This window comes from Lichenostomus cassidix, chromosome 2, assembly GCF_008360975.1.
Source record: "Lichenostomus cassidix isolate B80296 chromosome 2, HeHo_3.0, whole genome shotgun sequence".
NCBI lineage: Eukaryota > Metazoa > Chordata > Aves > Passeriformes > Meliphagidae > Lichenostomus > Lichenostomus cassidix.
The window spans coordinates 69,810,822-69,835,797 of record NC_139482.1 but is presented as its reverse complement, the minus strand read 5'-3'; the positions used below and the strand labels follow the sequence as shown (position 1 = coordinate 69,835,797).

At 38.6% G+C, this 24,976-nt stretch overlaps 1 protein-coding gene across 1 annotated transcript; it reads right to left on the bottom strand.

Moving 5' to 3' along the window:
• Positions 1 to 456: 456 nt before the first annotated feature.
• On the bottom strand, positions 457 to 24,956 carry KDSR (3-ketodihydrosphingosine reductase). Its single transcript, XM_085052065.1, has 10 exons — positions 24,664 to 24,956; positions 17,903 to 17,992; positions 16,747 to 16,803; positions 11,929 to 11,994; positions 11,685 to 11,780; positions 10,539 to 10,730; positions 8,723 to 8,806; positions 6,264 to 6,347; positions 4,345 to 4,446; positions 457 to 3,977 (listed from the first exon to the last, which is right to left on the bottom strand). The coding sequence occupies exons 1-10, from the start codon at positions 24,769 to 24,771 to the stop codon at positions 3,858 to 3,860; spliced, it is 999 nt and encodes a 332-aa protein (XP_084908191.1). The 5' UTR covers positions 24,772 to 24,956; the 3' UTR covers positions 457 to 3,857.
• Positions 24,957 to 24,976: the final 20 nt, after the last annotated feature.

Below are 24,976 nucleotides of genomic sequence, written 5' to 3'. Positions count from 1 at the left end.
CTGGTACAGAAAGACATCTGCCCTAACTATTACTTCTATTGTTTTCCACTAGGAAGAATAAGCATCACTTGGCTCCTCAGGATTCACAAGCACTTCCAGAAGCACAAGCATGAGTTACATACTGGCAGCACCTCCAGCAACGAAGGCAGGTTTTGTCAATTTAATCTCACTTTCATTACCATTACCAGTTTCAGGATACTGAGTCTGCTGACAATACTCAGTCAGATTTTTTACATCCTTTTGTACCTTTGCCCTAAGCTGTTAAAATGGAAGGATATGTTGCCCCCTCTGCTGTCCTAAAAAATTAAGAGACTCCTGCTAAGCTAACCTAAGCTTTTAAAAAAAGAAAAAAAAAAAACCCCAAACCAAAAAAACCCACCACACCAAAGCCCTGCAAATGAATTTATCCATTGCTCTTCATCCTCTCAAAGAACTTAAAAGTTACAGGCTTTGTTGATTCTCCATTTATTCTGAGAAATATAAAATATGAAAACTAGTTTACAGTTCTGGCACAAAAAATGATGTCGCAATAAGCACAAAGTTTCTTTTTACAAATAATGCTATATATCTTTACCATTTCAAAGTGCCTAGAGTTTTTCACAGCAAATAAAGTTTATTCACCTATATATTTTTTCCTTAGTAAAATATTAAATCTATTTAAATTGCACATGAACACCTTGGTGAAGTAAACTAGAAGTTATAATGAATCTGTATATAAAGCAGACAATCATTAGAAACTACATGGAATGGAAAAGACTATCAAAGCCAAAATTGAATCTTAAAGACTGACCAAGCAAACAAGAGAGAAGCAAGACACAAACTGATATGGCACAAGTGATTAAATTATTGACAATTTGACAATAAGTAAAAAGTAAAGCCTATTTGAAGATCTTCACGAATCTAATACACTGCTAAAACATTTCGATGCAGAGGTTTTGAACATTTAAACTGGCAAGAGTTTTTCAACTGCTAAACATTTTTCCACAAGATTACAAGGCATCTCCTTCACTTTATATTGGACCTTAAAATGAGTACATTGGTAGATAGAGAATGTGCATAAGAAAACAAAATTGACACCAAAGGTTGCTGTAGTTGACAATTTACCTTGTTTTGACAGTAAAACAGTTGAAAAGTTTATCAGTTAAAATTAACGTCATTAACTTGCAACAGCAGAAACTAGAACATTGAAAAAAGATTACTCTTCTTGCGTCAAAAAACATGCCTTGTCCCAATTTCCACAATTGCTGAGGGGTTCAACCTACAGTTTCACTGTCAATACAATCACTTACACTATGCAAAATTAGGTCTGCAAAACTGAAGTCTCTGTCGATCAGGGCCATAACTTTCACCTGGTAGTCTTACTTATCCTTCACAGACACTTGCACTGAATTCTAGCAGTCATTATCGGGAGGACTCTAGTCAAGAAGGAGTGAGTGGTGATCTAAGATGTCCAACCTGAAAGCTTTAGAGGCCCAGCTGCCATAGTGTTGTGTGTGCTCTGACCTTCTGGGTTATGTTTCTTAAACACAAACCTTTTAACACACCAAGTTGAAGATCCAAAAATTCAAGTATCTGAAGGCTTACTGGTTTTAAGTCCTGACCTTCAAGCTTGTGCTGGTATCAAGTCATTTACACAAGCATTTCTTTCAAACTACAACACAACCAATTCACCCATTTTGGTGTCTTCTGCAGGTAGTCAAAAGGGTATTTGATTTGCATCAAAAGAAGAACAACACAGATCACAGGGTCTGAAGAATTGTTCAAGGCCAGGGTGGATGGAGCCTTGAGCAACCTGGTCTACTAGAAAGGTGTCCCTACCCATGGGCAGGGGGGTTGGAACGAGATGATCCTTAAGGTCTCTTCCAACCCAGACCATTCCACGATTCTATGAATAGCATTGTTATGTTGCTTTAAGAAACACAGCAGTGTTGACAATGGATGTATGATAAATGCTCCTTTATGTCATTCACATGAAGCAGCACAGGAAATACATATGCACACTAGATTTCTTTGCACTGAAGCCAAGTTGTTTAAAAATGCAGGAATACACTATATTCTCAGAATTAGAATCATATTATAGGCATGCACATCTTCACATATCTAAACAAAATCAGGAGGCAGAACCTAAAACATAGGCTTTGTGAAGAATTCAACAGTGCCTCAACATATGCAACCTAATGAATTTTCACCACTTAAAATGAGAGTGCCAATGTGATCCTCTTAAAAAAATATGGTTGTAACCAGGTATTAAAGTAAGTTTTGTCTCTGTGAAAAAGATTTGACAAGTGATCAGCCTAATTCAGAGAGGGAAAATAAATAGCCTCAATAAATTACATTCTAGGGTTTTCCAGTTAACCACTCATTTTTCATATTAGTTTAATTGAATACCTCTTCTTAAATAGATATAATCTCTTAACAAAAGCAATCAGTTTTACCTATTTTGGTTGTTAAGTATTACTTTCAAAGAAGTGAAAGTGCCCAGTTTTACACATAATTTTAGATTCAGAGTACTGAATGAAAATGGAAATACGACATTGAAAACACAGCAGTGCTAACAAATACAAAATATGCAGCTTTTGAAAAAAAAAGCAGCTCACAAGGCACTTACTATAGTGGTCCATTAAATAAACTGTATACATAGTGCACCCTTAAAACATCATTGTTATGCATCAAGCTTTTTCAGTGTTAAACAAGATTTATTAGAAACAACCACTGGGTTCTGTGTATTCTGAAGCAGTTATTGAGCAGCCTTGTTTCATATAATGCAAATGAAACAAATTAGAAGTGGGTCATATAAGGAGAGTATTTTATGTAATTTCTCATGTGAAAGCTTTTCTGTGTGGTGATAAAATGAAGTGTGGAATGCCATTCTGACACACCTCTCCCCCTTCCTGACCCCTCTGCCCTAAAAAGCTACATTCCTGCTACTGGAAGAGCCTGGCATTTTAATTACAATTGATTCTATCATCAACTATTGGTTTGGCTCATCATTTGCAGCTTTGAAATTAATGTGATAACAGAAGCATTAAGCCACTTTCCTTTCCAGAGCAAAGACTGGCAGATTAAGTATCTATAAAAATTGTACATTGTTTCAATGGCTTAAAATGCTGAGTCATAACTGACACACTTGATACTGGTTTAATTTTTTTTTTTTTGTTCACACCATACTTCGAAGGCCAGAAGAGCTACAGACCCGATCACATCTCCTAGCATTTCTCTGTGGGAACGGGCTCTTCATCTCCCTTTAAAAAGTATGGTTTTAATATATGCATACTTTCTAATTACTCCCACACTGAGAAAGCTTGGATCATACAAATGTATTTGCCATCTTCAGGTTTCCACAGTCATATGTTGGATAGAATAAGGAAAGCTGTCATTGACAGAAGGATCTGTAGATTGGCCAAAGGAAAAGTTAACATTCTAAATCAAAAGCAGTCCCAAAACGTTAGCAAAAGGTACCAACTTGTTCAGGGGACTTCAACCTACTTCAGCCCGGTCTGTCATGGTACTTATTTTGTCCATAAGCACCAAAGTGTGAGAAAACTTTAAGTATTTGTCCAGAATTACCGCACACAGTCCATTCTCAAATTCTACTCTGCAGATCACTTATAAGCTCTCCAAATTCTTTCCAACTCAAATCACCACAAAAAAGGTATCTAATCCTCATTCATACTTTTGCATAGTTTGGCATTTTCTGGAGTTGTACTTTTGTTTTTTCTTTCATAGCTTTTGAGGGGACTCCTCTGTCATACACGCAAGTACTTCCAGTCTAAATCCTTCAGAGCAAAACTGAGTCCCACTTAAGTAGCAAGCTGTCCAGGACTGCTTGACATTCTTCTTTCCACTCAAAGTAAAGATTACTCAGTTTTATCTGCACTTTCAGATTTTTCCCTTTGCATCATGCAGCGACGAACTATGCTGTCAAAACTTCCTAGGTAAAATAGGCCAACGATGCGAAAAATGCCCATGCAAACAACCTGGAAACAGAGAGAAACAGCTTTCAATTCATTTAGGATCCTGGACTGCAGCATATTATTGAGTCATGAAATTAAAAAAAAAAAAAAGTTCTAGGAAGGCATGTTATATAATCTTCAGAAAACAAACTTACCAAACCAAGCTAACTGTAACAGTTCAGGTCTGAATAGCATGGAATACTCCCAGCTCACTCACCAATTCGCTAATTCAGCCTGAAACTACTACTGCAGTTTCCTAAACCCAACTGCCACAGTGTTAACAGCCATTTGATGAAAAAATAACTCAGGTTTGCTCTTGGGTTATGCTCTACATTTTAAAATTATTTTAAACTATCAGAAATTATGACAACAGGTCCTTCCCAAATCCTACCTGCTGAAGACCTTCAGTAATAGAAGTGACTGGTGACATTCCACATGTCAATATTGACAGCATGTAACCATCTGATCCAACTGAGCTGTTGAAGTTCCCTTGCTGGATGGAAGGATTAAGGAAAAAAAAAAAAAAGGAATTTACTCAGCTGTAACAATTCATAATGTGTCTTATTTCAACAGCTACTCTTGATAGACTCAGGAGACTGACATCACTAACAATTTTAATGTAAAAAGATATTACCACAATTAAGAAACAAAATATTCAAAAATACTTTGGGCTATACAGCAACATTCCAAAAGGCATTCACTTACAAATGGAAAAGGAAGCTACTCTCTCTTTAGAGAGAGGTGTGCTAAATTACTGCAGATTTTTACACTATATAAAGGCCGTTAATTTGTTCTTGAGGCATGCTTACTTATAGAGAAAATGCATGATAGTCTTCACAGCTATATTTCAGAAACAGAATGATACCCTAACTGTATCAGATCACCAATCACTACTGTATTTGTATGACAAAGTACAGTTTGCCTTTTGTTAAAATTAGCTTGCTTATCACATGAGATTTGGCAAGAGGATATATTTAAAATGCTAAGTAACAGGCCCTTCTTCACCTCCATCAAGGATTTTTAACTGCAAGACACAGCTTGCTAAGCAATTCAGCTGGCAGAAGAAGGGGTGACACCAGGAAGAAATTAACTTTCAGATTTCAATAACAAAAATTACAATTCTATTGCTCTTACTCTCAGGCTTCCCTCATTTGTTTCCATTTGACTTTATGCTGGAAAACAGCCTTTCTGAAACACTGTGGGACTAAATCTATGGAATGTGGGAGTGAAAGGGAAAGGTGGCATTCCTGAATCAGGGTTAGGGGTGAATCTATGCAAAGAAGTAGAGGTTAATAAATCTGGTTATTTCCCAGCACACACCTGAGGGGCCAGTGTGTACCTAGACACCTTCTCATTTCTATTTCTGTCTCTCAGCTGATGGCCAGAGTGCATAAAGACCACGTTTGAACTAATATACCATCCAAAGTGTAGAAAGTATGGCACAGATATACCAGATGTTTAAGATGAGAGAGGAGATTAGTTTTCCTTAATCACTGAAGGAGAATATTGTGTTGAAGTAGTACTTGCTTTAAAAACAAAATCAGACATAATTTTGTGTTTATGTGCTGTATTTGTAAAAATACTGTAAAAACTTCACAATTGAACACCTGCTGTAGATGTAAATCATGTTGATGATCAAGAGTATTTGGAACTGTACAGTAATTGCAGATTTTAGGATTCAATGGGTGTGCTTTATGATCATGAAACTTCGTGTTTGTTTCTATTCTGAGGTGCTTTATTAAGTATGCAGGCAGTCCCTAGCACAAAACATTGAAAAAAAATCCTCAGAAAGGCAACACACCTTTAATCACTAAGAATAGCACTTAATGTATTTTAAACACTCATAATCACATACTTCAGCTGTTAAAAGCCAAAAAAGGTCAACTGCCTGATTTTATTGTAAAATTATTTTTATATGAACTCATCTTCAAGAAAAATACGAGAGTACAACAAGCTTTTGAGGCTAGATAAATGGCATTTGATACATAAAAAGTCAATAAAGTTTAGTGCCTTCAAGTCAGTCATACTCCATCTTTGAGAAATTGCATCACATTGATGCATCATTTTATTTTGTCCATGTACAACTTCAGACACCTTTTACTTCCAAGAGCTTGTATAAGATCATTTGTGGACACAATGGCAAAAGAAGAATAAAGAAAACAGCTCTTGTTCAAACTAACCAAAGAGAACTGTTTTGTGTTAATTGGTTTTGCATTTAGCTTACCCATTATCTTACAGTCTTAGGCAAGCATGACATGAGATCCTAGTCTCTTCAACACAGAACATGCTGGAAAAACATAATTTACTTACTATGGCATCTTTCACTATAACTCTGGCGACTTGTTCTGCTTGGCAAACAGATGAGGTTTCAGAAATCAGCTTCGTCTCTAAGGGCTTTAATAGAAAAACACCAATTTAAGTTTGACTAACAACAAGCAGGAGAGAAAAATACAAATGTCAATTTTAGGTTTGGGTCTTTTTTCATGGATGACATCACTGCTAGAAAGTGGTATCATACTGTCATCAAAAACATCCATTTAAAGCAAGGTATAAGCATGTGCATAAACAATAGTCCAATTTTACAAAGGGAAATGACAATTTTTCCTTTAGTACTTTTCTTGTATGTAGTTTATTACTACTATGAAAAAGTGGTTTTTCCCCCAGGTATTTTATTTCCAGTAGAAGCTATCAAAATGCTTAAACTATTTCTCCTCAATAGCTCATTTTTTGCCACAAATGAAGTAAAAGATAGGCCTGAAATATTTTAAGATCCTACAAAACAGCTTGCTTTTTCTTTTTTTCAGGCCTATTTTAATACTGGGACGAAATTAATTCTGAGTTTGTTATGTTAAAAAAAGCACTTCTAGGGAAAAGTTTAACAACTACAGGTTTCTCATCATCAATTCAAAGTACTACAGTAACTTTATTTCACAGAAAGGGGACTACTTCCCAACATCTGTAGAATTATGAGTTCTGATTTCATCAACCAAGCAACTGAATTTTTTTTTTTTTTAGTATGTGTATTTTAAGGGTGGCCAGGGGGACATCAGTGTCTTTGTCAGCAGAAATCACATACAAATACTTTTTACATGCTTTACTAGAGTGATACAGCTTATGTGATCAGATCTCAATTTCATAGCCCCTATTTACTTTTGAGCTTACTGGCCGGTATCAAACAAATCCGAATGAGATATAGGGATATCAACAGTAATTCAAATACTCTAAATCTGGGGAAAAAAATAGCAGCTTCTCAGGAGCAACAGCTAACATTGATGACATGTTGAGAATAAGGCAGGCAGAAATCAGCCATTAAATACTTGATCTGGCTACTCAGCTGGCCAAGGCATGGCTATCATTTGTGAAGCAGCTACCTCCAAAAAAAGGGGGGGTGGGGCAAAACTTATTGACTAAACACAGGAAAGCTGTATCCTAGCTCTTGACATTTTCTTTTACTATATTGAATGATTACAGAGTAAAATAGCCAGGACAGGACTAAGGACATGCAAAGTAGAGGCATATGTTCTAAGTAGTAAATTCAGTAGCATTAAATAAATGCAACAATAAAGGAGTATCTGAAATGTCAGAGCAATGCAATATTGCAGAGATTTAAGGTACACTATTATGCTAGGAGCAGGGCAGGTCATTCAAAGAGTTCATGTAGGCTAAAACAAAGCATAATTGTCTCCTAAAAGACACGACATTTTTTGACAAATAAGATAAACCTCTCTGAATCTGTTTTAATGAGAAATCCTAGATGCACAGTACATTCTGCTGGTGCCTGCTGGTTCCCTGAAATAGGCTATTATGAAGGAAAAAATCCTAGAGAATATGCAAGCTATACAAGTATCTGCAGATGTCTAATTCTGGCACTTTATGCGGATGTGTGGGAGTATACATTTAATACAGAATATCTGTATCAAGAAATGATGAAGTAAGAATTGTGTTACACAATCCCTGCTGATTCCTATTCAAAGGGTGAAAGACAAAATGGAATTCAAACTCAATTTCCAATTATACACGATGGTGCATGTCGAAAAGACAATATCCTTAGATACCAGATTTCTAGTTCACAGTATGCAAATAAAAAATAAGATTTTTTTTTTCTGGTTACCTTATGCTTTAGTCTGAACAGGGGGCCTGAATGTGGTTTTTAGAATTATACTTCATATGTATGGACATGGCAAATGACAAGAGGTGACTAAAGGTCAAAACTTTCACTTTTAAGGTAATTCAAAAGAAAAAAAGCCTGCTGCTGACACATCCTTCTGAAAAATGATACTGTCACTTCCACTGTGAACACAGTGCAAGAGAGTTTCCTTCTACTTTAATACTAGAGAACAGCCATTATTGAACTGGGTCATTACATGCATTCATACAACATGATTAGGTTGCAAACTCCACTGAAATAACTGAAGTTTATTTCGATCTGTCACATCTATCACAACAGCCACACATAATCAAAGATGCAAAATAGGAATATTATTTTTGGTTAATTAGGCTTTAATATCAAAACACATAGTGATTTTACAGTTTACCATTCCACATCAATATTCTGATTGTATGCAGGAATACTCTGCAATGTTTCAGATCTTAAAGGTAAGTCATTCTTCCATTTAAATCCTCAGAACAATAAACTACACAGAATTATCCTACAAGCTATATAACTTTGAATAGTTAAAAACTGATAAAATTGAAGCGTTTAAGAGTACTTCCTAAAATCTTAATATGCTTTAAAAAATACTGATTTCAAAAACTGAAGGACAATTTACCTTTGTTTTACTTTCTTCTGCAAATCCAGGTGTGTCAGTATCTGGAGGATAGGCCACTGTTACGTAGACATTATAAGGTTTTACCTGTGTTTTACAAAAGCATTAAGTGTTATCTTAATACTGATGACCTTTACATGTCCCTTATAATTTCATTAATTTCTCTTCCAATTAAGAAATCCAGCAAGCATGAATTCAAATTGCTTCTAGTGTAAAGCATTCAGCACTTGCAAGACTTGCAGCTTTCTCAACTGAGAAGCAAAATGGCAGAGATTTTAAAAAGGTGGATGTGGTTCTTTTTCTAATAAAAATCTCTAAAAACTTTGCAAATTATTTGATGAATCTAACTGGTTTTCAAAACACTTAGGAAGAATATTAAAGTAATTTAGGCCTATAGGTTTACCAATTTCAATTTCTAAAAGAGGACTAAACCATTGTCAAATACCAGTACCCAGCATCTATAAACACAAGGCCAAAAAGGCTTTCACTGTGGGGAAAAAACAAAAATGTAAAATTCAAATAGTTATCTTTAAGTGGTATACTCAAGTCACAAGTCTTTTCAACCCACGGTATAAACTTGCAAGAGGTCAAAGTCTAAGGAGACAAAAAATAAGTAGAAAATGTGAGGAAAAATGGAAGGTCCTATATCAAGGACTGTATTTAGTTATGTATTTGAATGTATGTGTCATAGAATTACATCACTTGGTGCAATACTATTCAGAAATTGCTACAATGCAAATCTGTGCTCCAATACAAATAAAACAAGCTTTTAATGAAAATATTCAGAGGGCTATGGTAAAGCAAAGTATTGTAAAACATCAAGCATTTTTATTTATAATATGAACTGTTCTATCTTGAAAATACTTACTGAAATACCACATCACACGCCCATAAACACCCTATTTTTAGTCTTGAATAATTCAGTCTTCACAGAAGTATCTGTCACCAGTCTGAAGAAAGACCCTGCATTCACACTGTTCTATTTGGCAGACCAGAAGTGATTAGAGGCAGTTTTACGCCACATTCTTACCCTGATCAAGGCATACAACAGGGACTGTGCAAGGGTCTAGAACCAAACACTGGCATTTTATATACAGACACTCAACTCAAATATACATTCTTAACAGAAAAATGACAAAAGTAATTTTCAAAACAGTTTTTTCTGTCTTACTACAATGTACTCACCCACTCTGTTCCACGGAATAATGAAAATAGCGTTTGTTTGGTTTTGGTCTTAACACAACCATAAGCTTAGACCACTGTGGTATAAAAAGCTCATATATATCAAAATGTGGAAGGGTGAGCCACTGTCTACCCAATTTTTTTTTTTTTTTGGTGGACAATCTGGAAATTCTAGCTGAGGAGTTGTACTGTTTCATATGGTTCACATACCACTTACCATGGGCTCACAAAAAAACTGGGAATCATTGGCCTGTCTCTCATGCATCCATGTGATCTTCAATATCATTCTGCACTTAAAACCTTGAAGAAGGCTTTTAATCAAAAGTCTTAAAAATTCAGTATTTTTTGTTAAAATAAAAGATTAAAAATGTCTGCACATGCTTGCAGATGTCATACTCAGTTCTAGGAACAGATTCAATCTATTTCCTCTTATGCAATTGAAATCAGGTTAGTTTCTGCAACCCCATGCAGAGCAACAGGATTGTATTGCTGCCAAATGAGGGCAAATAACACACAGATATTAGCAATGCTGCTATATACAAAAAAACCCACCCCTATTTAAATGAAAATGCCCTGTGCTGACAGTTAAAACAAAATCGTTTATCATCAAAATGACTTAAAACTATTGCACACATACCTCCATTTGCAAGGCTTCAGCCAACCCTCGAAGAGCAAATTTGGTTGGAGAATAAGCTGTATAACCAAAGAGGCCTAATTGCCCAGCCTGGGATGATACAAATACAATCCTTCCCATTCTTCGTTCCTTCATGGTGGCGATTACTGCTCGGCTCGGGTATACACTACCCAGGTAATTCACTGCCATTAATCTCTGCACAAACAATATTAATATTTGAGTGTTTGAGCCACAGATCCAGAATCCTTCAGCTGTTTGGTCTTATTTATCAAAAACACCCTATTTCAGTCTGCTTTAACAATCAAGTTCACCAGATCTGTTCTGGCAAAAGAAACAACTGTTTTCTATTCTACAGCTTCATAAACTGTTTTATAGCTAAAAATGTTACTTCAAGCCAAAAGAAATCCTATAAGTCTTAATAGCATCCAGGATACTGATAATACTGGGAACCACATGGCCCTGAAGGAAAAGAAGAATATTTGAGGGAAAATCTAACCTGAACAGTCTCCAGGAAGCAATCCATTTATGCATGATGCATGAAAGCATACTGAAAGTTTAAAGAGCTTTCTAAAACAGGAAACAGGAAAAATGCAATGTATTTACACGTTTCAGAGATTCTATTCTTTGCCAGGATAAAGGGAAGTTTTTAATTTCATTCTCTACAAGACCTAAAACCCCATTGGTAGCTTATACAAGCAATAAAATGGATGATTCAAATTTATTATAAAATTATGCTGCTTTGGTATTTTCAGATGATTCAACAGTATCTGCAGATGAATGGAGGTCTGAGGGCTGTGGGCATAAAGTAACCAAAATAAAGGTGTTTCAGGGTTGCTTTTTGTCTTTTCATCAGAGCAGCAGCTTTTCAAGCTGAAACAATTTGTGCACCTCAGAACTGAACACTGATAAAAGCTACGTTTTTCTTAAACAGGTTAAAATATTTTTGAAAAATCTTTAACAGAAAAAAATGAAACTAAGTGAAATTGTTAGAGGAGAACTTAGAGGCAATCCTTGCAAATCTATTCAGACAGCTAGCACAAGTCAAGTGTAACACTATTGAAGTCTACAGACACAGAAACGCAATCTAATTGTTAGAATGGTAAAATAAGAATTTATCACATGGTGAAATAGAGACGTATGCTCACTCACTTCAAAAGAATTCACTTCGATGTCCTCAAATTTTCCTGTAACTGATGTTCCTGCACAGTTTACAAGCATGTCTACTGGCCCCAGCTTCTCCTGAGCCTGGAAGAGGAGACAGAGGTTAAGATACTCTTTAAGAGGAAAAAACTTTCCTGTATCACCATGCCATGTAAGAAAGCATTTCCAATAGAAATACAACACACAGAGATAAGTTTCTTAAGGTACATCAGTGAATCAGTTATTTTCTCACCTGTTTTAGAACGTTCTCCACCTGTTCATAGTCTTTAGACACATCAACAGAAATACAAAGTACGACCTAGAAAAGAAAAGTGAAAGCAGATTTTCACAACACACTAAGTCCAGTTGACTCTGAGCCTTTCAAAATGAAACAAGCCCAATTTCCCACAAAACAAGTCTTTTTGACAATATACTCTGCACTTCTTCCACACTGGAGGAAGCAGTCAGGTCCCTCCAAGCTCTTCCCCCTCATACACAGGTTCTAGTATAATAAAGATTACATTAAGAACACATAAGCACCTCATGATCTTCAAACCAGCTACTCGTGTGCAAAATATAATTTTTAATTTACTGTACTAAGACACATTATTGACTGAGTAATTTACATGAAGTTTAGTAAAAGCTATTTTAACTAAAGCAATCAAAATTTCCCAGTGATAAATTTAACTTTCATCAGCTAAGCATAAGTCAAACCATTTGTGTGGCTGAGGCTCATCTTTAAAAAACAAATATTTTTCCACCTCACAGCAAGGCATGATTGCAGTGTTACCCTGAAACTGCAGCACCAGCATTGCAAAAAAATCTGTTCCAAAATTTAGAAAGCAAGTGTGAAAACCTGCTAATTTTAGTACTTGCAATGCACTCCACCTCCTTATTTCATAATTTTTTTTTTTAAGAATAGTAGTAAATCTAGTTGCATAATATTTAATTGGGACACCTCAAGGACAAAACTAAAATAAAAAATCTGTAAGAATATTGACTCATTACACAGTGTCATCAATATCTAAAAAAAGTGAAGTAATGTGAATATCTACTCCTTGTCTGAAAATGAGACATTAGGGGGTTTAGTTTGAAAGATACAGAAAAATTAAAATAACCAGGGAAGAAGCAAAGGGTAGGGGTGGTGAGGCAGGATGACAGAACACAGATGACAGTGGTATGGTTTTCTTGCAGCTGCAAGTTAGGCTGTTTTCCTTGAAAGTTGCTGACTACTTTCAGCAAGATGGTCTCAGAATCTGTGTTTTGAAGCACCTTCAAATCAACTTCTGGCCAAAGAAAGCACTGCTTCTTTTGGGTTACCATTTCCAAACTGTAAGACTGCTGCAAACACCAGGTGCTGACAAATAAGGTACCCCCTCTGCTAATCCATCAACAGAGCTTTGGGGCAATTCCTCATTTTCAAAAGAAAAGCCATCTCCTGTTGCAATAAAATGAGTGATTCCAGTATTCTCGTTCCAAATTTATCCTTTCTGTTACCTTGGTCAATTAATTTAAACTCAGAAGTGAACTAAAAGTCATCAGTAGTTTGTAACAAGTACGCTCATGACCACTTTTCATGGAGCACCTGGGCAAACACACACACACAAAAAAAAGGTTTACCACAGTGTAACTAACTGCTTTGGCAGCCAGTGATTTGTCAGTCCTGCCCCTGGTCAGACTGCGACACTTCTTAGCTGCATAAACAGAATCTGCCTGCCATTCCTGTACAGCAGGTTGGCTATTCCTGCCTCCCAGCACTGTGTGTAGTTGGACATCAGAGTAAACTTGTGGCACAAGTTATTGGCAGGAATCCCCTTAAGGCATTTACTACATTTTGGAAACATTTCTCTTTTTCGTAAGTTTAGGAACAGAACAGCAGCTGAATGCAAACAACATTGAATTATTACTTGGATGCCTTTGCAAGACCACTGGGGAGATTAGGTAAATCACAGTCCTCTATCAAAATTGGAGCAATTTGTTAATTTAACAGATTGCATAGGTTAGTTATACTGTGAACAACACACTCAGGAGCCACTATAGCTTTTATTGACTGCTACCACATTTTACAATTCACCTTTTTGCATCTGCTATCAAACATTCTTTCTGCTACCATATACTAATTACCTTCACTCCAAAATATGGACTGTAGATCCACATCTAGGACACAGAAGACGCTACCAGAAGTAGTCTGATGTGCCCAGCCCTGCTCATAACATTTTGTTCTAAATATTGCCTTGTGTTGGATCATTAATAAAGCTTTCCCAATAAAAGATCGACTCAACCCCCAGCAAAGTAATTGGGAATATTCTAGATTAGAAAAAGGATTTAAAAAATATTGGAAAAAACCTGTAAGGGTAAGGATTTTGCTCCAGTACACACCTATATCCATAAAGGCTACATCATCAGCACTCTAACTGTATCGCATGCAAACATGAAACACTAAAGGTACATACAGGTCAGACTCTGGCTGTCAGTGCAACTTGGTTTCAAGTATGTATCCAAGAGCTGAACAGTGACAGCACATGCCCAAGAAAAAAAGTAATCTTTCCTGAGGATCTCTGCCTCTTAGCTTGACATGGCACCATTCAATGTCTTCAATGACACAGACAGAGATCTACAGGAAGTTTGCAGATGATAGCAAGCTTGGAGGTACAACTGACACACCTGAAGGACAGGATGCCATCCAGAAGGACCTGGACAAGCTTCGGAAGTGGGCCCTTGGGAATTTCATGAAGTTCAACAAGACCAGGTAGAAGGTGCTGCACCTGGATTGGGGCAATCCCCGCTACTGATGCTGGGGGATGAATTGACTGAGAACAGCCCTGAGGAGAAGGACTTGGGGCACTGGTGGATGAGAGGCTGGACATGACGCAGCAATGAGCATGTGCAGCCCAGAAAGCCAAATGTGTCCTGGGCTGCATCCAAAGCAACATGGCCAGCAGGGCCAGGGAGGGATTCTGCCCCTCTGCTCTGCTCAGACCCCACCTGCAATGCTGCACCCAGCTCTGGGGTCCCCAGGACAGGAAGGACATGGACCTGTTGGAGCAAGTCCAGAGGAGGCCATGGAGATATCAAAGGGATGGAGCAACCCTCTTAAGAAGACAGGCTAAGAGAGCTGGGGTTGTGCAGCATGGAAAAGGCTCCAGGCAAAACTTACAGCTGCCTTTCAGCACCTAAAGGGGGCCTAAAAGAAAGCTGAAGAGGGTGTAATGACAGAACAAGGGGAAACGGCATTAAACTGAGAGTACATTTAGATTGCATATATCAGAAGAAAATCTTTACTGTGAGGCACCAGCACAGATCACCCAGGGAAGCTGTGGATGCCTCATCAGGTCAAGACCAGGTTGGATGGAGCTCTGAGGAGCTCTGAAGGTGTCCCTGCCCACAGCAGAGGAATTGGAACTAGGTGATCTTTAAGGTCCCTTCCAGCCCAAAGTATTCTATGACTCTGTCATCTAGTAAAGGTACCAGTCTGCGTATGTTATCCATACCAGACATGGCCTTTCTCTACACCCTTTCAGTAATCCTTTTCTACAGCTTCTCTGTTCACCTACTGTCAATTTCCAGCTTTTGATCTGCAGTTCCAGTGCGAGCTCTGCCCCAGACTCCCTGTTCTGTTCTTTGCATTCAGATCAGGCAGGCTTCCCTGAGACCATGTCCACAACCCAACAACAGCTACAAAAGTGCCAGCCTGCCCATCACCTTTGCTGCCTACAGCTTAAACTGGCTGCAAGCCTAAAACTGTTTCTGCAAAAAAGTCCTAGTCAGTTCACACTGGAGCTTGCTCAAGCTTGAAGGTACTTTTGGAAATTTTCACCGAAACTCTTAGGAACATGCAACGAGTAATACTCTTTTTAAAAGTCTGCCTCTATCAAGCTAGGACAGATTTTTACAAGAACATCCTGACACAGTGTTTGACAAGGGATTAACAGTAATGCTAAGCTTGGGAAACTGCTACAGCAGCTAAAAGAAAATGGTTATCAGGTTGGGTTTTTTTTCTTTAATGGGCAAAATACAGCTTCTCCTCACCTCAAATGGCTTAGATTTTCAAACAAAGTTGATCTGAGTAAGGCAGCATGCACAGAAAAAAAATTCAGCTTGAGCCATTTGACAAAAGTATAAGGAAGCAAAGACAGAATCTTATCTTATAAATGGAAGTGTTAATTTTTTTTTTTCTATCAGCTACTATTCTAACATGATTGCCTGCAAATATTCAGCTTTTTTTCATTGCTTCTTTTCAACAGAATATCTAGTTTAACAATTCAAATCCCTTTTCATGGACAAATAAATTGCTTCTATTTGTGATCATGAAAGGAACTTAGTTACTTAGTAACTAAGTTACCTTCATGATCAACAAAGTTCTGGAACACAAGAAGTCAAAGGTGTTAATAGTTTCAATATTATTTTCCCCTCTCCCCTTCATTATTGGTACTGAGAAAAAATTATTCTAACAGTTCACCTCAAGGTTGCATGTTTTGAACACAGCAAGCTCAGCTATTCTAAGCTAGTACTTCTGCAAGCTCTAAACCATTGCTTTTATGCATGAGTGCATTATCTATTCAGCAAAGCAGCTTCTATGATTAGAAGTCTCCGAACTTCACAATTTTAACTTGTGTAACTGGTACAGTACTTAGGAAAAGGAACAAAAATATGATGTTGTGAAATAAACCTGGGAACAAGCAACTAAACTTCCTTCCCGAGACAGATGCTGTATTCATGAACTGCAAAAAACAAGACATTTTAGGGGGAAAAAAATTGGTTCTTCCACCTTATTTGAAAGAATAAAATGCTTATCAAGTGACAGTAAATTGCAGCTATCCAAAAAAGCATTCTACACCTACAGATGAAGACATCTTCTAAGAAAAGCAGGCTAATGCACTAGCTAGGCAACATCAAATATAGCAAGAGCTCAGAACATCTCATGTAAACAGACTGGTATTTCTGAATCCAAATAGTGAGTCCTCACTCAGTTTTGTCAAACAGCTTTGTTTTAAAGATAGGACCAGTGAACTGTGTTGTAGTGACTGTTTTAAAGAAAACACACAACAGCCCCTCTTGGCAGTGATCTTACCTGCTTGTCATTAACAGAGTACTTTTCTATTTCCTTCTTTGTCTGCAACAGCTTGTTCTGAAATGGACACAAAAACAGCTCAAGTGTTGTAGTTCTGAGAGCAGTATCAGCCTTTAGTACTTCAATAAGGCTTAAAAAAATCCCCTAAAGCCCCCCCAAAGTTATCCTCAACTAGTTACAACATTTTACTGTCATTTGGAAGACTTACAAATATTTGAAAACATGAAATTTATCAAGAACTCACTTCTGTTTTTCACACTGTGTTCTAAAGGCAGCAATGACTTCTATAGATTTAATGCTTTTGTTTCATGCTACAGAGAGCACCGAAGGCTGTAGGTATTGATTCTTCTCTTTTATTTGGGCTCTATTTTATATTTATGCAATATTACATAAACTTTCCTGAAGAACAATCACTGGCATGAAATAATCATAAACCCCAAAAATTTGGTAAATTCAAATAGTAATAATCCTTTCAAGAAAAATTCTGTTAATTCTGACAACATTCAAGGTTATGTACACTTAAGTTCTCAAGTGTAAGTAAATTACCAAATCAGCTGGGACTGAGGGCCCCCCAAAAATTAGGTGCTTTTGTTTCCAGAATAATTGGGTTTTTTAACAATAAATAAAACAGCCTGTTATGAAAACAGAGTAATACCAACTAAATTCTGAATACCTCTTAAAAAACAACAAAAAACCAACAAAGCAACGCTTCCCCCCCACAAAGCAGTCTTGATGAAGTTTTTCTCTAGTAAAAAAATACGATGTAATGCTGATTAGACACTAGCATATTTTATGTATTTTAGATGATTAATCTCCCAGATGTCACTTACTGTAGGGAAAATCTACAGTGTTTACCAATATAGGGGTTTTCCTGATTTGTGCTCTGGCACAGATCTCGACAATGATATAACAAATGCCATTAACAAAAGCAATAGCATTGGCAAAGTTTTAAGGCAAGCTAATCACAAATTCCATGTTGGGCTATGCTTCTTAAAAAGGCAGCCACCTCTGCTATTCAAATGCATTACTTTGGAAGGCTCAGGGTCCCCTTAAAATATACACTGAAGAAGTATGAATAATCGTCAATTCCAAATTTATTCCCCACCTATACAGATTTTGTGAACAGTTTAGCCAGGAAAATTACACAAACACTTACCTCATCCCTTGCAATCAGTGTTATGAAAGCACCTTGCTTATAGCACTCAATAGCAATACATTTTCCAATTCCACTGGAGCCTCCAGTTACCTAAAAGTTATTTGAAAATGGCAGTGTTAGTCCACTATTCTCAACCCTTCTCCCATATGCATGAGTCAGATCACATGAAAATTCTAAAAACATACTGAGGTTAAAATACCACCCGATGAGATACAAACACAGGAGATGCACTAAAGTTAGCTTACTTATGGAGCATGAATGAAACATAAGATCTGAACAGATCAATGAGCCTTTGTTTCTACCCTAAACCCAGTTTTACCTCAGTGGTAATTTTTGCTCATTTCTTTTGTCAGGCATACTTAGACCACTCCCATGTGGGCACTCTCACGTGTTCCATAGGCTATTTCTAAAAGCATGTTGTTAAAAGTTTGAAATCACCATTAATGCCATAATAGTGCCATTACGTACTGCCCCTTCATATCTGGCCACAGTAGAAATTATTTGTAAAATCAGCTATTGCAGACTGCCTGCTGGAGATATCATCACAAACATAAGCAGAAAATATCTTCTTTCTTATTGAAGCAAAAAATCCCATTAATTCAACAACTGGCCTTTTGCAGTGTATTTCTCAGTCCCCCAGTCTGAACCTTGAACTGCCCCCATGCCATCCTGCTATTTCAGTTTAGTGGGAATGCCAGCACCTAAGCTTCCACAACCTTTTGCTCTTCCTCCGAGCTGTAACACTTGGATAGTCTTATATGCAAACAGGAAGTTAATGTTTCATTAATATTAGGCAAATGCAGGGTAAAGGCTACTGTCCTGCATCACACACTGCAGAGGGTACCCTGCCAAATGATACCAACACACAGGTGAAGGTCACCTCACCACCCCTCTCACTACCCTCAATAAACCTACCTATGAACTGCCTGTGGAACAAGATGTAGAGATGCTGATGCACACCCAAGAACACCTCTCTTTCTGACTAAAATAAAAATGTCTGCCTGACATCTTCAGGTAATTTGGATCAGTCCCAGTTTGCATGTGCCTTTGGTATCTTCCTTATATACCCAGGTTATCTTAATTTTCCTTTAGTAGCATAATAGAAGTCATACTTTATGGAGAAAATTTTGGTACTAAATACCTAGAAGCAGTTATTATAAAGAAAAACACATTAATGAAATTAATTCAGAAGAATTGGAAGAAGATGAAATTCAGATTTCTCTGGAAACCTTAATCCTTTTCTTGCTAACACAAGCTTTCCAAAGATTCCAGCGAAAGGTTACCTCCTCCATTTTAAGAAAATGGAGGCATTGAGCTACTTAGTCTAAGAGCAAAGATCCCAATCTCTAGCTACACATCCTATCAAAAGCCTTGTGTTGCCTCCTCATTAGGCAATTTCTCAGTTTTGTTTTCAGAGATGCATTATCCTCAAAATTCTTTCCACTCCTGGAGGTAGTAAAGTCAGAAGAGTCAGAAGTACATTCCCATGAGTCACTAAACTCTTCTTTCATTTGAGTATTTTAGCCCTAGCCTTCAAAAACAGCTTAGTGCAAATAAAATAATCCCAGCAAAGACTTACAACACAATCCACAGTTTCTGACTGGTTCATCTTCAGCCACAAATGGGCCAAGATTGGGTGTAACACTCACAAAATACTAATTTGAGCTCTTTGGGTTTCCTCTGCTATTAGAGAGAACTGCTTCAGATTAACTTCTAACTGACTCTGCAAGATTAGCTTCACACTGCACCAACAGTTGAGGATAACTCCAAGACGTGGGTCCTGTTCCAGAAATGTGAAACCCTGTCTGTAGTTTACTGCTTTCAGAGCAAATGAAATCCATGAGAGTATAAGTGTTAATTATTGATTTGGGACTTCAGCAGAATCACAGAATTAGTGTAATGCTTCATGATGGAAAGAAGTAACAAATACACTGAAATTCTTAAAATAGATTGCAATATTTCAATGCATATCTGAAAAGATTAAAACAGTCTGATACATTCAGGCAGACCTCAGACCCACAGCACGTGGGAGATGCTTCTACAGATCAGCAGCAGGTACACCAGCACTAATCAATGGGCATGGAAGATTGCTACAATTCCAATTTTTGGTGAGACAGGTGATTTCTACTAGCGCAAACTGGTGACTGTCATAAATGGGTCGACTACACCAGTGCTTGAGGAATTCTCAGCAGGAGAAGGTACTGGCACCAAGCCTCCAGCCTGTCAAACAACACTAACGTTCATTTCAGAAAGACAATGTCTGAAGTCATGCAAGGAACAGAAAAAGGAAGTTTTTATTTACAGTCACACCCAAAACACTGGATAAAGCTCATGTCAGATTGTTCAACGATAAAGTGCAATATCAATTGGCTGAGAACTTTAGCATTTAGGTGGGAGGCAGCTACAAGCACGTGGGAGGTTATTACTAATACACTATCTTTCAGGAACATTCACCATGAGTGCTAATGCAATAGCAAAAAAAAAAAAATCCTCAACTCCAGTGAAAAGTTTGTTTTGTGCTATAATGAAGCTAACCTAAGCAAATCTATGAGGTTAGGTAGGTAAATTCCTAACACAGATGCTCAGAACTAACAGAAGAACACACATCTACTCTGTTAAAAACAACATTATTACAATTATTTATCCTCGTGGCCAGTGGTTCTACACTGCTACTGCATTTCGTTAATTCCAGACATTTGAATTGCCACAGATGCCATTTTTAAATTTACTGTAACTCAGCCTCAGAGGAGTGAGCAAAAATAAAAATCTTGCCACCACAACTCAAATCACAGATTAATTTTTTGACAGGAAGGAATGATTAAAGCCTAGTATTAATTCAGATGTTCAGAATGCAGTACTACCAGCCCTTGAGCCGTGTTACTGAGCTTTCTCCATGCTTAAAAAGAACATGTTCCAAACTAGGTATTCCAAAAAGTGTCTGGCTCCAACTTTTTGAGCTATGATCCTTAATAACAGAGTTCAATTTTTAAGAATCATAGGGTTTATTTCCCCCTTATAAAAGGAAACGGTGGGGTGAGGTACAGAGAATTGATCTACTAGAGCTTCAAATTTGAGATGCTGGAAATTCACTTCAATTGATGAGACAATCCGAATCCAAATTAACGAAACTGTCATCAGGAATGATCAAAATCAAGACTTGATATGGAATCTCCAATAGAACTTATTAACTTTCACTTATAACTGGATGCAAGCTGGCTTCATGCTTTTAGACAGTGCTCTGATAGAAGGTTCTATACACATCTTTTCATTTCCTGGCACTGCTACTCCAAACTTTGATAAATTGCATTCATAACACTGAGACCTCAGGGGTTTGGGTTTTACTCAGAAGTTCAACTTGGTTTTAGAAAGATTAAAGCTGAAACAATGGAAGGGCATTAGCATTAATATTTCAGCAAAGAGTTTTTAAACATCACTCAAGAACTTCTGTAGAGAAATTGAAGAGAGAACATGTATAGAGCAGGTGTAACATCTCTGACAAAGGGCAGTTAAATGTGGTCCAGGTGAGCTCAAGTCAAATGAAGCAGTGGTGACTGCCTTAGCCTATTTTCATATTCCTATCTACTGTTATAGCCAGCTACCAAAACACTAGCTTATTCCCGCAGAATCCATGACATGTACTAGTTTGTAGCCTGAGACCAAAGGGGAGAGTTAAAGCCGATGGCAAAATAAGATATGTATGAAACAGTCTTCTCAATTTCAAAGCACAAAGAAGTTCAGCACATGAAGCAGCAGCTCTGCTGCACAAAAATAACTTTTATACCCTTTATTTGAGAACACTTTCCTAGTCATGCTAGAAATAAAAAGGTATTGAGCATCTAAAAAGCATTTTGCTTAAAATAAGCTAAAAAACTAATGCCCATGCCAATTTAACAGCAGAGAAGCCCCTACCACTCAATGGTGCCAACTGGGATAAGAAGAATACATAGCAGATAAGGACGGGGTGGGGGGAGGACCCACAAGATTAGACGATGAGTAATTTGGATTTCTCCAGACTCTCACTCTGAATAGCAGTTCTATTCTTTTCTAAGAGAAAGAGACTCTTATAATTCTATGATTTCTCCAGAAACCATGTCTCGCCTGACACAGCAAGGGCTTCCATCACACAAATTACTCTGGGAGAAGACAGAAGAAAAACCCACAAGTTTTCTGCTTCAAATTCCTATCCTAAAATGGCACCCAGAGTCAGTTATTTAGCCATAACTCAAACATCTCCTAATCATAACTGTAAGGAGTGAAGAGAAATAATTTTTGAAGGATTAAAAGTGAAAAGAATGCTGACTCAAGTTGAAAATTCAATAACTGGTATGTAATAGCCTCTGAAGTTGCCCAACGACCTTCCTTCAAAAAGGTAACAGTATATTTTCATTATACTTTCAACAGGCCCCTGGAAAGAAATGTTTCTAGGGAAGACTGACTTTTTCTGCTTCGGTAAAGCAATTTATTCAAGTATATTTTGAAAAGCCATATTTAGTGTGCAATGACAATCACTTGCCCTCTTGAAAGGGCTCAACCAGCTAAATACACAATTTGTGGGTCATCATTCTTTTATTTATTTCAATAGTGGGTTTGACTGAGGCCTGATACTTCAGCAGATTTTGACATTTTTCTGTGAGAAGACTTCAAAGAAGCCCTTAGATAATATTATGGTCCTTACATATTTTCATGAAGTCTCTCAGTCATTTCAGTAGCAGAGAACATTCACTCCCAGCATATCATTAAAGAATTCACTTTACACACACAACATGTAAAACCTTCCTGAGCAGTATTTCTGATTTACATTACCATCATCCAATACTTTTCCTTATGCATGGCATTAGGGAATCTGAACCACATGAACAAGTGTCCAGCATTATTAACAGCATCTACACATCTAAGAACTAGTGACCTCCAAACCAGCTGTTTCATATTTCATTAGTTTGCATGAACACTAAGAGCATAACTGAAGTCAAAATAGAAAAAGTAGTTCTACAAGTGGTGGCATCAATAAAGCTGTTTGCCTGCAAAATTTTATTTGTATCATGTTGGATATATCTTACAGCCTTTTTCTTCATCAATATATTCATACATTTACTTTTCTAGCTGAGCTCCTTATTTTATAAGACTTGCAGGAATACTGTTTTTTAGACTTCCAACAGTACCCAATTGAGCTTAAACTGCCAATTAACAGCAATAACCATTGGAGGTTATAGCAGTAACAGGAAGACTTCTCCAACAAGAACAGTCTCATCATTTTCAATGTGCACTTTTTTAAAATAACCCTTCTGATCAGAAGAACCAGCACAGTAGCTTTTAAAGAGCGTAATCACTAGACAGAACAAACAAAACTTTGGGTAACCACTGTATATATAAATAAAACCAAACCAAAAAAAAAAGAAATAAAATCCATTTGACTTTTTGTGTTTGGTATTCTATTTCTTCATAAAAAGCCCTTAAGTCTCCTTCATCTTTGTCTTAATAACCATTAGTCTTGTGGGGAAAGAGACATAACCCAAAAACCTTAATGCAACCTCGAACACACGTCACACAGAATATGATGCTGTAAAGCCAGTTACAGCGCCCAAGTGAACACCTACTGCATAAAGCAACTTGGGAACACTGTTGCAACGTGGAAACATCTAAATCATTCTGGGGACAGCTCCATCCTCCAAAGAAAAACTCCAACAAATAATAATGATAAAATCAAACCAAAACTACTCACTTACAGTAAATTTGAACAAGCAGTAAACTATAGCTTCTCTTACAGAACATACCTTGGAAATTTGGAGATAAACTAGGGAAGCTGATTCTAGGACCCTGAATCTTTGGACCGCTTAACTCATGTGCTGTCACATGTCCAAATTCACTACTTTGCATTCCCTCTGAAAGCAGCTGGATATTATTCTCCTTTGTTCCGTCCCCTCTTCCCAAGCCACATACTCATCCATGGGTGTACCACTCATCAACAGTATGCTCTTCCAAAGACTTCCTTCTACCATCTTGTCAAAATATTGCTCACAGACATCCATATCTATGTGCTTAAAGATGAAAAGGCAACCAAGTGTCATCTGACCACTTCCTTTTTATTAGCTTTTCCATCTCCTCACACCGGACTTGGTTTTTCAGACCAAGGAAATCATAGCTCTTGCCCTTTGTTTTACGTGTACACACACCGCTTGACTATCCTGGGAGATGCTAGAAGAAAACAGGACTCGAGGTAACCGGTGGCTTGGAGAGCACAAAAGGAATGTCTCCAAAAGTCAGCGCCGAGACTGGAAGATGGTGACTCAGACCATCGCCGTAAGCCAACCGGGAAACACAGCGGTTGTCACAGCCATCGGGACAGGTCATTTCCTTATCTCCCGGGACTTGTGGCTGCCGTGTTTTGGTAGCTCGGGGTGCCACCGCCAGCTCTCCACGACTCCTCAGGGACCCGCGGGCACCCCTAAGGCTGCGGCTGCCCGGCCGCCAGCCCCGCTCCGCTGCCCCCAAACCTGCCTTACCCGCCCCGAGGCTTCCCCGCTCTCCCCGCTCCCGCAGCGGGGTTCTGCAGCCGTACCCCGGCTGCCGGCGGGGCTCTGCCCGCAGCCTGCGCCCCCAGCTCGGAGGGAGCGGCTTCCTGCCCTCCCCGCTTCCCTCTCCCGGCGCAGGGCGGGCGGCTCGGAGCCCCCCCGCTGCCGAGGCCGAGCCCGCCCGCCGCCTCCTCCCGCGGCGCAGCCAGGGGGACCCCCGCCCCGGCCCTTCCCGAGGGCAGCCGCACTCACCACGACGTGCGCGCCGGGCAGCTTCAGAGACTTGGGGCTGATGAGCGGCGACACCATGTAGAGGAGGAGGACGAAGGCCACGATGAAGGCGGCGGCCAGGAGCAGCATGGCTCGCGCTGCGCCGGCGGAGGCGAAGCGGCGGGCGGCAGGGGGGCCGAGCCCTCGGGTGCTGCGGCGCGGGGGTCGCGGTGCCGCCCGTCCGCCTGCCCGAGCCGCGGCGGGACCGGCGGGGACGCGCTGCCGCGGCGGGAGCGAGCGCGGCGCGGCGGGGCGGACGGCGGGAGGAGCGGCTGGGCCCGGCACCGCTGCGCCG

Coding starts and splice junctions, on each gene's coding strand:
- KDSR (XM_085052065.1), bottom strand. CDS start 24,771: ATGCTGCTCCTGGCCGCCGCCTTCATCGTGGCCTTCGTCCTCCTCCTC. Junction 8,807..10,538: donor CTGAAGCCTTGCAAATGGAG/GTATGTGTGCAA, acceptor TGTAAAACACAG/GTAAAACCTTATAATGTCTA. Junction 6,348..8,722: donor CAGAAGAAAGTAAAACAAAG/GTAAATTGTCCT, acceptor TTTCTATTAAAG/CCCTTAGAGACGAAGCTGAT.